Source organism: Hermetia illucens, chromosome 3 (genome assembly GCF_905115235.1).
Source record: "Hermetia illucens chromosome 3, iHerIll2.2.curated.20191125, whole genome shotgun sequence".
NCBI classification, from domain to species: domain Eukaryota; kingdom Metazoa; phylum Arthropoda; class Insecta; order Diptera; family Stratiomyidae; genus Hermetia; species Hermetia illucens.
Window position 1 is genome coordinate 168429559 of NC_051851.1, and position 13692 is coordinate 168443250.

Consider the following 13692-nt stretch of genomic DNA (forward strand, 5'->3'; position numbering starts at 1 on the left):
TTTCTTGAGAACAACAGACTATTGTATTGAGTCTGCCCATTGAGGCGGGTTCCAGACGATATTATCACTTGAAGTGCTCTTTTGTTCGCTCGAAGATTGATGATCTGAATAGTAATTGTAGATATTTTTAACAAATCTAAATCTAGGATATATTACGGATGTGAATAGAAATCCAAATTTTCGAGATAATCTCAATATAAAATTTTGTAATCCCACTTGAGCATGTTTTCGCAGACGGATATTCTCAAAATATTTCTCTTTTTGCCAAACTTTACCTGGAAAATAAATATTTAAATCTCCTCCGAAAGATACAGACTTTTGGCTCCCAATTTCGGGAATAACAATTTTATACTTTTGAAACCAGAATACGCTTATGTCTATAAAGCCAGGACCAGACGTGGCCTCGACGGCTTGGGTACCACACATTGTGCGAATCGCAAACAATACAAGCATTTTCAGATACTTCTCACTGGCAGGATATTCTCGTCAGGATTACTTTTAAATTTTCATGCTAAGCTTTAGGAAAGCCACACATAAGACAGAAACATCGAAAATTGAAATGAAAAATGTTGAACATTGAAGGAGAAAATTCATTTTCAACAGCAATTTGAGCGTAAGACAAACACATCACAGTTTCGTACATATATTTTAAGGTGGGTTGGTTTTCCACTTGATCTGCTTCAACTATGATTGAAAGTGAGGAACTGGATACCAGGAATGCCAACAGAAAGCCTGTCTGCATTACGCTCGTTATCTTGAATGAGAAAGGAGCACATGTTGGTTGTAAGGAGAAGACGGTCCCATTTTTGGATAAATCAATAGAGATTGCAATCCGTGTGTGCTTTTAGATGCAATAGCATTTTACATTTTCCTAGATAAATTTGCATAGGAGTACATTGAATATTCATGTTACGAATAAAATATTATCTTGTTACAGACGATGGCGATAGTCACAGCAATCCAGACGTTGAACATTTGGAAGATATTCGAGAAGACACATCAACGAATTCGATTCCAGAAAAAGGTAAATATCATCATTTAAGATATTTTTATGCATTTAGGGGGTTGTAGAGCCTTATTTTATTCGATAATTAAATTCGACCAACCTTTAACTTATAATTAGGTGGATTTAAGATAGTATTTTCAACAATTTAAAAGTGGCGCCCAATGTGGGTTGTATTATAAGGAGGGACCCAATCTAAAAATTTTTTGCTGAAACATTGCCTTACAAAAAAGTGTCATGTCAATGCATTATACGCTCATGTACGCCACGAAAAGGTGGAATTAGGAATGAGTACTTATTAAGACTTTATTTCATTAGGAACCGACGATTAACAGAACTCCATTCCGTTTATACTCGTAAATTGGTTACTTTTCTTCGAAAAAACCATGAACTTCGTCAAAGATTCTAAAAAGTTGATTGCTATCTTTTTTTTCGTATGCACGAGGGTTACACGTGTGAAACCCCTTTTTATAGGTGGTTGTTTATGCATCAACCTACAATGAGAGAAACAAAAGAAATTGGAAGCTGCACATCGTTTAATCCTGAATGCCAAGAGGAAGGTTCATGCCTCTTGCTACGGCTTTGCGGGAATGGCCTTAAACTATAGCTTAAGGTAGAAGTCAAAAATTTAAATACCTACTCCCCATACAGAATATTCTAACCTTGGAATTATCAGTACTCGGGTTTAAGACAATGCTAAGGAGGGAGACAAGGTGACGTAACAGCTTTGCTCTTATTACTCTAGCTATCTAAGTGGACAAATTATAATTTTGTATTCTGATTTCAATATTCTTTGTTCTCACTTCGTTCGGGTTTTTTCAACTGCCTGCAGTGAAGCTTGCTTCGACTCCTATTCATATTCTTCCTAACTAACTCATCATATCTGTCGTAGCTGAGTTGTACTGCTTTGGCTCGGCACGAGCTAGCTCCTGGTTCCTCCATCTGGCACGAACTTTTTAAGAAATTAGATTTTCGTCTGTTACCTGTAGTCCAGCCTAAAATTGATAAACAAGGGGTAGCTTCCGCCAAGCTACAACTTCTGGTTTTAAACGTAAATATATATTTCAGGAACAACTTACCCGCTCCATCAGTACAAGTTGCCTCCTTACTTCCTCTTTGGTTCCGACATTGACATTAAGGTTTTGAATGAGATACTCCACCTCATTGACAACCTTAATGCCAATGTCGGAACCGGTCGCGGGGGTCTTCCCAAGCTCTTCCTGATTCATTTTCATTTCATTTGCACGGACTTTTCTAAGGCCTTCGATTCCGTTAACAACGAGATACTACTATCTAAACTCGCCTCTCTCAACATTCCTCCATCACTTACTACATGGCTACCTCTCCTTCAGATACTGTAGCGTTTCCTTTGATGGTTGCACTTCTTGTCCTTTTCCCCCCTCTTCTGGTGTACCATAAGGATCCATTCTAGGACTTCTTTTATTTTTATTCTTTATTAACGACATCCCCTCTATCCTCACTTGCCCTTGCTTTTTATACGGCGATGACCTCAAGTTGTCTTCCTCTGTTTCGTCCCCAAAGGAATGCGCTTCCGTGCAGGTAAATTCGGATACTTTGGTCCATTGGTGCACAGCTAATAATTTGGCTCTTAATGTTAGCAAATGCCACTCGATTTGTTACTCGCTAAAAACTTTTCCCACCCTTTTCTTCTATTCTCTTGGGGGTTGCTTTCTATCCCATATGAACTCTATCCTCGACTTGGGCATAAACTTCGACGATAAACTCAATCTTGACAGCCACTACTTTGATATCATCAGCCGTGCTTCCAAAATGTCAGGTTTCTGTACTGATCTTATCTCGGTCCAACCCTCCATAATTCTTTCTAACTCCCTCTTGAAGAGTATCCTTGAGTATAGTTCCGTGATTTGGTCCCCTTCCGAAATTGTGATTGAGTGCAAATTCATCCGCTCGCTCGTCTTTAAGGTCATACAACACGCGTAACGCTGACATTTTCGGTGTGCCCTTAATAATTGCAGTGGGGAGAATGAAAACAGAAGGGCAGCTGTGTTAAGTCAAGTGGTTGCAAAGAGCAAGCCATTATCGTAGGTCCGCGTAGGCAATGGATGAAGTGGAATAAGTATTTGAACTTTTTCATCTTCCATTCCTACTATGAAATAACGGTGGGAGCAGGTACATCATTTTAGTGGCCGCTGTTGTACCCGAGACTTGTCTAGTACAACACCACTTCATTATTCGCAGCAAAAAAATCCCGGCCATCACGAGGGAAATCTTCAGTTGGAGGTCATTGTGAAACTGGTGATAAGAAGTCGTGAGGGATAGTCCAGCCGGGGAAGGCTCTTTTTGAAAAAAGGGTCCGGATGAATTTACTTTGCACAGCTTCAAGCCCGCGACATTCACGGTTGCGAAAGAGAGACCAGATTATACAGCAATATTCGAGGATGTTTCTGACAAGGGGGTTGAGTTGGTAAGGACCAAAAGGTTTGAAGCTGTAGATCGATGCTTCATGAAACCATGCTGTTCTTTCACTACGAGGTAACCGTTTTTGTCTAGGATTGTGGAACAAGAGGAAAGAAAGGGAGACGGGACAGCAGTTCATAGCTTATCAAGAAACCCCGCTCTTGAGGATAGGGATGATAAGGGCCTCTTTCCAAAGATTAGGAGCAGAACATTCTGTTAAATTTTTGTTACAGATAATTCACAGAAGAAGGGACATTTATTATTATTAAAATTAACAAGGAAGAAATTAGGAAGCCTACTGGGTTCAGGACGGCCACTGCTGTCGAGATAGCTAACGAGGAACTCAATTAAAGAAGATATGAGGAGAGGAAAGGCGAGAGATGTTTCAAGAAGAGGTGTAGAGGGCACACTGGTTGAGGAAGTTAACACAGAAGAGAAGTAAGAACATTGAAAACCACTGGTTTGTTCTGGGGAGTTGGCAGTGGAATAAGCAAAGTGGATGGAAGAAAGGAAAGATTAGGTTGGGTTACGGAAAACAGCATTTCTGGCGGATGTTATTAAAGATCTACGTGATGAACCAAGTTGAGTAAGCACAAAGACAAGTAGACGGAAAAGGATACTAACAGGAAAGGAGATACAACAGGATATTATAAAAAGCTTGATCACATGATAAAATGTGATCCCACTGGATTGACGGTAAGGCAGAGTTGCGTTGCGAGTTGAACTATGCTTAGTTTTGGCCTTTGAGTGGGGGAGCCCTCTATCGAATTCAAGCAAAGAAATTGAGAAAGTTGGTTAAAAAGGAAGAGAGCGAGAGTAAGAGCCAAGAAGTTTTTGGAGGTATTAAAATTATTATATATTATTGAGTTCGATCCGTCGAGCTGAAGTCCCCGCTGAGTTTCGGGATGAATTCAGAAAAGCATTTCAAACATAAATCCTTTGCATAGACTAGGTATTCCTAGGCACTATACATTTCCAGCACCTTCGAGAATTCAATTTCAAATCTATGATGTATGCTCATACGTCGCTGCACCAATTACAATTACCTTTGTATTTTGGTGTAGTAGCGGCTGTTACATTGCACGGTCAGAAGATTCGCCTTCACGATATTGGTTTGAGCAATTAAATAGATTAGACTGTAACTTTGAGACCGTTGATAAATTCTCCTATCTAGGGTCGGAAATCACAACCGATAACAGTTACAATGATGAAATCCGTGCACGGTTGTTGTCAGTCAACAGAGCCTATGTCAGCTTACAGCCTTGTGCTCTAACCACTCAGCTATCCGAACACAGACTTGGGTTCATTGCAAGAAAAATTGTTAACTCTTGGCCGCGTTCGAGAGAAGAATCCTCTGAAGAATTTTTGGCCTCCTACATAAGGATGGATGATTCCGTCACCTTCATAACGACGAAATCTATGAGCGATACCATGACCGTCAGGTTGTGGATAAAATCTGGCTGAATAGGTTACGGTGGGCGGGTCACTTAATCCGTATGGATGAAGATGATCCCACCCGGAAAGTCTATAAGAGCAATATCTATGGTAATAAAAGAAGACGAGGCAGGCCCTGCCTGAGCTGGAGCGACGGCGTAGGTCAGGACGCCAGACAGCTTTTAGGGCTATCGAATTGGTGGACCTCAGCGCAAAACCTTATTAAGGCAGGCCTAGACCGGACACCAGTTGTTGCGCCGTTGATGATGATGATATCGGCCAAAATAAAGCGCCACGAAAAGGTCTGACGCGAGCCAAGACTCACGTCTGTGTCTGTAGCCGTACAGTGCAATGGGCGTGGAGTTTACTGACGCTAATTCCAGCTGCCGAAGAAAAATCTTGTTGCGTCTGGAGACTGGGAGGACCGAGACTACCGAGTCTATGTCTACCAAATAATTGCGCCTAGTAAGTGGGTCATATCAATCAACAGTTTTTCCTCGAAATAGAGCGAATGCAAAGAAAACCCCAGACCACAAACGGGGAAAAAACCAAAAGGTAGTGCCGACTCCTGCGGCCCGAAATATTTTACTTCTATAATGATGAAATAACGGAAAAGAAATTAAATTCAAACTATAACTGTGCTTAAACTAAGAACGCTTGGAGCACTTGCGATCGTTGCCTTGTCGTCATTGTTGACTGCTGACTTAGTCCAATTTTCTGCCTGGTTTTCTGGAAGGCAGGCATCATGATTTCTGGCATTCAATTGCGAGTTTAACGGATGGACATAGGACGCGTCTGGGGTTGAGTTGTGCGAGGAGCGCGTTCTAGGTTGTTATAAGACAAGTGAACAAAGCAGGTGAGGAGTCGATGATCCAATTAGGGCACTCACAGCTCAACTGTCGCGCTACCTCTGGGTGCCTGGTATCACTCCGCAACAAGACTGTCAACCCTAGTCTACACGTTTGCATTAATTTCTGGTGAAGGTATCGACTGAAAGGCTAAAGTCAAGGGTTCTCTCAGGATTAGAATGACACACCCCCGACATTGTTCACAAAGTCCTCATTTGTCGTTGGTACAAGCCAGTCTGCTAATTTTTTCCGAGCTCGCATCTTGTCATTAGATCCAAGGTTGGGGGGCGGGGGTTGGGATAGTATACGACATCTAATATTTTAAGTTTACCGAGGTTCCAGCTACAATCTAGAGTAAGAACCCGTTTGTTTCCGGTCAATATCACCGTCAAGTAGGAGATTATGTGTGCCGACGAACCTACGAATTTGAGCCCCTGTTGACGTCATTTGTGAAGGTTGGGAATTCACTGTCATAAGCCATGAAAGTGACAATTTTTAAAAATAAAGTAATCTGGATATGTTACTGATTTCACGTCCAATTGTAGTCCTAATGAAATTGAACTGAGCTTGTCTGTGTGAAACTTAATTGGTTCCCCTTCTCTAACAGCAGAAACCACGAAGAGAGCAAAATTCAATTTGGTGCTATAGTAACGGATGCAAGACTAAAATAAAGTCACTTCATTCGACAGGAACCGCTCCTTCATATTTTAGATTTAAACGAAACATCTAAATATGACAAAATAACAGATCCACCCCAATTTCAAATAAAATGCACCTGGAAAACTCGGTGAAATATAGAAAAGCTCCAACTATTTTATATTCCGCATGCATCCTGGCCACTATCCAGTCAAAATAACTAATCCTATCCAGCATCAAAGTTTACAACGGACGTAAATGTTTGAAACACTTGAGTTTTCTATTTTTAACCGTCACCTCTACAGCAGAAATCCCCAAGCCCCTCCCTTGCATATGTTGCTCCACTGCCAGCTTAATACCGAACTATCTCCCACTAACTTTCGAACATGTTCCGCAGTAAAGGTGAACCGAATAGAACAAAGTGGAATTGGACGTATGTAGGTATGAATGAATGAAATATCCTGATGGCGTTGTTCCCACATTTCTTGAACTTTCACAGTATTTTCTCCAGAATGTTGCTGTGTAGTCTTATCCCCGCTGTTGCCTTGTTCTTTCCTGTTTTTTGTAGTCCTGTTGGAGAGAGTTGCACCTGGTGTACACCTTCATATTTAAATTGATTACAAAATATCTCACAACTGCAGGTGTACCAGTCTCCGGTTCGGCAGAGTTGTTAGTTGCCCTTTTTCCGGAGCTGTTTTGACGCGTTCGATGGTTGTTACTTCCATCCCTGGCTCAAGGCTAGATTGTTTCTTCCTGGCTTGAGATTACCCTTTCCGTACTTTTTCTCACCTGGTCATATTCTGTCTGACTACCTTTTGCCTTGTTCAGAGCAAATACAATGTAACGTTTGCATTTTGCATGAGACGTGTTCCGTTTGTCGAATAAAAAATTTAAAAATACACCAACATGGACGGGATGCGATATAGGAAACTCCTTCCTATGTTCCTTTCAAAAGTGATTTGCTTTTTCTTTGCTGTTCTTATTTTAGGGTACAGGCATGGCACCTGTTTGCAGAATCCGGAGCAGATTATCATTCCGGCAAGCATGTGAACAGGAGCTACAGCATATTATCTTCCCCAGGAGGCAAGCGGTTCGTGCCTTGCTGTCAAGCTTCACTTGAGCAATCTATGAAGGGCCCATAAAAGTAAATTCATTGTTGAGAATTACTTGAAAGTTTTTGACACAAATGTTTGGCGGGTGGAACTAGAAGTGAAATATTCTATTCCTTGAAATGAGAAGGAATGGGTCGAAAGGGTAGTCGAATTCTCACTTGAACCAGAAACTAACCAATCCATAAATTATCACAATTTTATCACAGCTCTCTATAACGAATTCTAATACAAAAATACTGATTGGAATTTGACGAGATAAAACTCAACTTGGCCTTCACTGGCTGGCGGATAAGACTTGAGTTGCGTGAGACAGTTGACAAAATGTCATTATTGACATTTGTTCCCGAGTCTTATGTCAGACCGTCAGCCGTTCTCTACGGCCATTGAATGCATCGGTGTAGACGAATCCACAATGGCGCCCAGGTCCGCGCCTCCGATTTGCTGCCACATCACTCTGCCCGCAGCCAAAACCTGGCGAGTTCAGCGTAACATTCCGCCCGCGTGTTCCCGCCAGTGTGGATCACCGAGCCTCGATAAGGAGACCTATTTGAGCCCACCTAGGACTTCAAGCTTTAACGAATGCTCGTCTCATTCCAGCACTCTAAAGGGGCCCTCGTATGGTGGTTGCAGCGGCTTCCGAGGGGCGTCCACTCTAATGAGGACCTGTCTACACGTCTCAAGATCCCTGGGGGTGTTAACCTCCGATGTCGCTTGTCTAGACCGTGGAGTTGGGTACATCCACGTCCCTGAGCAGACGTAGCATTTTCGAGTCATTTAATCCTGCTTTAATGTCCAGTACAGAGTCGTCAGGGAGGCGCAGATTCTCCTTGTACACCATCTCTGCGGGGCTTGCCGTGAACTCCTCCCGCTGAGCTGTGCGAAGGGCGAGGATGAGGCAAGGGGTGATTGTCAGGCAAATACTTGAATCCGTGCGAATCTCGTAAAGGAACGATGATGTCGAGATGGATGGTGTGGAAACGCTTGGTTGACTTTTGCACGTGCTTTTTGACCTTGCACTTCTCGCACGCGATGCACTGTCTGGCCCAAGAGTTTACGTCCTTGTTCATGGACGGGCGGAAATATTTATCAACGACTAACCGGTTAGTTGTCGCAACGCGTGGGTGCGTAGGATCGTGAATCGCGAGGGATACTTCCCCGCGAAAATCGGCCGAAATCATTGACCCGGGTTCCTTATCTGAGGTTTCGCAGAGAAAATAAAACTTTGAACCGAAAATAGAGAACTCATTGAAGCTCGGGGTCGTCTTTTTGTGCTTCGGTGATTGCCGTATAATCGACCGCGGCGGAGATTGTAACCCCCAAGATTCGAGACAAAACGTCTGCAACAACATTGTCTATTCCAGACACGTGTTAGATATCAAAAGTAAACTGCCTGACATAATTCAAATGTCGAAGCTGACGAGGGGATGCTTTGTCAGACCTTTGTCTAAGCGCGAAAGTAAGAAGCTTGTGGACCTTGGACACGGTGAATGGCCTACCCTCAAGGAAGAAAAGGAATTCACCCGTGGGTGACGAGCGGCGTCTACCACAGTATCTGAGGCATCGACGAGCACAACTAGGGGTGCATCTGGTTGAGAAAGTGCCACAAGTGTTGCACCAGCAAACTGCTGTTTGACTGTCTCAAATGCCTCAGTAAACCAACCTTGCAGAAGTCTTTTGTTTTGGACCCAGACAAACGGGCGTTCAGGATCGCTTGATGATGACTGCCTTGAGCAAAAACCGACGATAAAAGTTGCCCAAGAACATTCGCAGATCCTTTACCGTGGTTTGTAGGGGAAAGTTCTTTATCGCCTCAACCTTGTCTGGTTCAAGTTAGATACCGTCAGTGCTTATCAAGTGGCCGATAAATTTTACCTGCCTCTGGAGGAATGTGCACTTTTTAACCTTTAAGACAAGTGTGGTCACAAGGAAATGTTGAAAAATGCATTCGAGATGTTCCAAATGCTCAGATTCTGAAGTGGAAGCTACCAAAACATCATCCATGTAGACGAACCAAACATTGAAGTTTCGCAAGACAGAGTGGATGAACCTCTGTAAAGTTTGTGCAGCGTTGCACAAGTCAAAAGTCTTCCTGGTGGACTCGAAGAGTCCGAAAGGTATGCAGATAGCTGTTTTGCGGAATATCTTCGGGAGCGACAGGGATTTGGTGGTACGCCTTGGCTAGATCGAAGGGCGTAAAAACACGGCAGTTTGCGAGCGATTGCGCCAATTCATGGATGAGTGGAGAGGGATATTGGTGTGGAACTGTCTGAGCATTCAGACGCCTATACTCTCCACATTGTCGCCATTCGCTATTTGGCTTATGGACCAAATGAAGTGGAGAGGATCAACAGCTACTGGATGGTCTGCAGATACCCTGTTCCATCCAGTCTTCAAACTCTTCCTTCCCAACCGCAAGCCTCTGGGGTGGAAGTGGACGCGATTTTGAGACTACTGGAGAGCCGTCAGTGTTGATGTAGTGCTGCATATTGTGCTTAACTGGCTCGGAGGAAATACTTTTCGTAGCAATGTTGGGATACGTTCTGAGGAGTGCGCGAATGCGGTGGTCGGCAACGTCCTCAAAAATTATCGAGAGAGTGTCATCTTGGCAGATAGAAATCTTCCCTGGCGTCTATATTGAGGTTGCGGCGCTTATGAAATCCATGTTCTCTAAGTCCATCAGCATCCCTTAGTAACACAAGGAGTCTACGCCTAATATCGGGATAATAAGGTCCGCCAGAACGAATCGGCACGAAAACGTTCGGCGGAGTCCGAGACTTAGGTACACCTGCCTATAGCCATAGGTGTGCACAGGAAAAGAGTTCGCGGCCGCCAGTCGTAGGTTTTGGGGGATTAAAGTGTTCGGACGAAGTACAGGGAGAACCGACACCTCAGCGCCCGTGTCGACCAAGAAGCAACGTTTACTTAGGGGGTCGAAGATTGTAAGGTGACGTGGTACTGCACTTCGGGTAGCCATCGCCGAGGCACCCACCAAGCCTAGTTTTTTGAGCATGCGGTGATACATTTAGTTGTTGAAGCTCCGCTTTTTCGATGGTGCCAGCAAAACGTCGAGGCCGATGGAGCTCCTGACATGCGACTACCCGAACGCCCATTTCAGGAAGCAGACCTCGACCTTGATTGCAATCGAAATCTACCTCCCGAACACAAAGTACCAACCGTCGCCGCGAGCTTTGTGATCGCGACGGCCAGTGCCGCCACCATGGCCTTGAGCTCGTTAACTTCCCGAGTAGTGTCTCTAGAAACTTCCGCGACCACGGGGTGCATGTACACCTAGTGTACTTTGCCTGCTGTGTTGGACAACGCTTCCAGCGACCCCGAGTCCGCACAGGCCATGATGACGCGGGTGCTCTCCGGGAGGCATTGCAGCCAGAGAAGTTGCGTGTTCATATCACTTCGGGTTCACCAATATTTGGGATTAGTTTTCCTCAATTATGCAAATTAAAACAACCCGTTTTCTATTTTTACGTGTATTTAGGCCTTACCCTCCGATTGTCCCCTCGAGAGCCTTCTTCCCTTTTTGTCATCCTCATATCTCTCGTCTCGGTCTCCTGTCAGACCGTCAGCTGTTTCTACGGCCGTTCGGGTTCGCGCCTCTGATGTGTTGCCTCAACCCACAATTTCTTCTTATCCCGTACCCTACTTGCTGGGTTAAAAATTTGAAAAATTTAAAAGGATTCTGTTGTTATTATGGACTGCGGAGCGGACTAGGACGTTACTAAAGATTATATTCTCAGTAGTGAGCATGCAGACGACGTACAGGAGGTGTGACTCTTTGCAAGGATTATAGGTTTGGCGTACTCGATTGCCTGGATCTCGTTCTCATAAGAGTATCGACTCGAGGGATAATGTCTCTAGTCTCCGAACTATCCAGTAGGTTGGATTTGAGGATCCCCTGTTTAGCGAGTTGACAAGGTAATGTTATGTCCCTGATTATACCTGTTATAGCTGTCAATCACCTTCTTTGATAATTAAGCGAGGTTCATTGATCTTGAATTGTTCGTTGTTGTTACAAACCATCTCATTTTGATTTGTAAGGATATTATCCCAATCGGTTACATTCGGGTTTCCCGCAATCACTTCCAAGCGAATCTTATCTATTATAATAAATAGATCACCTAGGGAAGGGGGGCGGTATATGCGAACACCCAAGGTTCAAAAATTAAAAGAGGGACGAACTGTGGGTGGATTTATGTTGAATATAATTCGCACCCTTTTCGTGTTTTGTGAATTATAGAAGGGAGCGTATAACATCTGTAGTCCGCTTCCGTTACGCTGCACCCAGGGCAGAGCTGAGCCAATGTCTGATTAGTTGTCTCTGCCCTGGTACGAAACCGCCGTCTTCGTCCCTGTTTTAATTTCCTTGTCTATTTTTTGTGATAATTAGGGTGCGGTTGCTCATGACCTGTCACGGTCTTGTCTTCAGAAAATATCAATTGCCTTTCAAATACGTTGAGGGAAGCCTCGGTGCAAGAGATTAAATCACTATTGTCCTCGCCTGCGTTATGAGCCGTTCCTGACTCATTTGCCAACGCATTAACTTCCAAGGGTAATCTGGATAGCGCGTTGGCCACGAGATTGGTTTTGCCAGGCTGATAGACAAGCTCATAACTGAACACCTCTATTCGTGATTTACACCTTTTCAACTTTGCCTTTTGATTTTTGTTTCCTAAGACAAATGTAAGAAATTGGTAGTTCATGAGGAGGTCCTCGCTCCGCACAGGTAAGGCCTCAATTTATCCAGAGGAGGAGTCGGCGCGGGGGTTTTCTCGAGTAAACACAGTGTATCCAAGTCGTATGGTCTCGCAGGTTTCGCCAGTGTATCCCGGGCGGAAGTAGTGATGATACTAGAAGTCTGTCGATGGCTGGAACGAGATTCGAGCCCCAGGCGTAACATAGCCATTCTGACCGACAGCCAAGCGGCCATCAAGACCTTGTACTTACTGACGACATCTTCCTGGCTGGTGGGGCAAACCACAGACATGCTGAACCGTCTGGGCGGCACGCTCAAGGTCACGAGAGCTCCTATGCCAGACGAGTGCAAATGCTTTTACGATAACGGACGTCTGCACGGATCACTGGCTCAGAGTGGACCATGTCGCCATGCTCAGCATACCCTACAATTCGCATCGCCGAAGCTGCGGAGAAGGAAGGGAAACCATGATACACTTTCTCTGCGATTCCCCAGCTCTAACTAGAGTCAGGCTACGGACAGTGGGTGAACCAATATTTGGGGACCTCAGAGAGATTTCTAGTTGCAGTGTGGGAGAGCTGCTTCCTTCATGAATGCTACGGGCTAGCTCTGAAGATCCGAGCCGGCTAGACTCTGCCTCCCCTGGTCCCATAACAGCAGTCATGGTTTTAGGAGTTTATGGCATCAAAATGGCGCACCACAGCGCTAATTGAGCTCCTCGGAGCGGCCATTGATACTTGCCTACCTAGCCTATCCAGAGCCCAAACGATGGTCAGTAGCTCTTTTTCCCTTGTAATCTAGTGTTCCTCAGTCTTGTCTAGAGATCTGGATATATATGTGATTGGTCTATCCTTGGTCATCTCGCCTTGCGATAAATCGGATCCAATTGCATAACTGGACCCATCAGTTGAAGTCTAGGAATGCTACAATTTCGGTGGACATAAGGTGTTTCTTTAGATTATTGAAGGCTTTTGCCTCGAGTTCCCCCATTTTTATCTTCCCTTTTTTAGACTGTTTGGCTTTTACTTTGGGCATTATCTCCGCTGGTTAATTGAGTTAAGGGTTACGACATCTTGGCAAAGTCCCTCACAAACCTTCAGTAATAAGACGTCAAACCAAGAAAGGCTTTCAGATCCTTCAGATCGTCCGGCTACTTGATACTTTTGATAGCAGCTATTTTGTTGAGGTCGGGAAGTGTTCCGTCTTGAAAAATTATGTATCTTTGGAAGTAAACCTGGGTCCTAAGGAATTTCGATTTTTCCATGTTCACCTTAAAGTTAACTTTTTTCAGCTGTCTGAATATAGTTCGTAAATTTTTTAAGTGGTCATCCTTTGTTTTGCCAAGGATTATTATGTCGTCGATAAGTGGCCTAAGCAAGTCGTCGATTATCCGCTGGAATATAGCAGGCGCATTCTTGGGGCCAAAGGGAGGTCTGATAAATTTGTACTTCCCAGTCCCTGTCGAAAATGCAGTTTTAGGGATATCGCTCTCCTTCATCCGAATCTGGTGGA

General features: G+C 44.1%; 1 protein-coding gene across 2 annotated transcripts in view; it reads left to right on the top strand.

The window, feature by feature from the left end:
* Positions 1 to 13692, top strand: part of LOC119653079 (neurotrimin) — a 190732-nt gene that overhangs the window by 52656 nt on the left and 124384 nt on the right. For both annotated transcript variants that reach the window (XM_038057568.1, XM_038057567.1), the window contains one exon: positions 938 to 1024. In XM_038057568.1, the coding sequence (XP_037913496.1) occupies positions 938 to 1024 (87 nt within the window). The remainder of the gene's footprint in view (positions 1 to 937; positions 1025 to 13692) is intronic.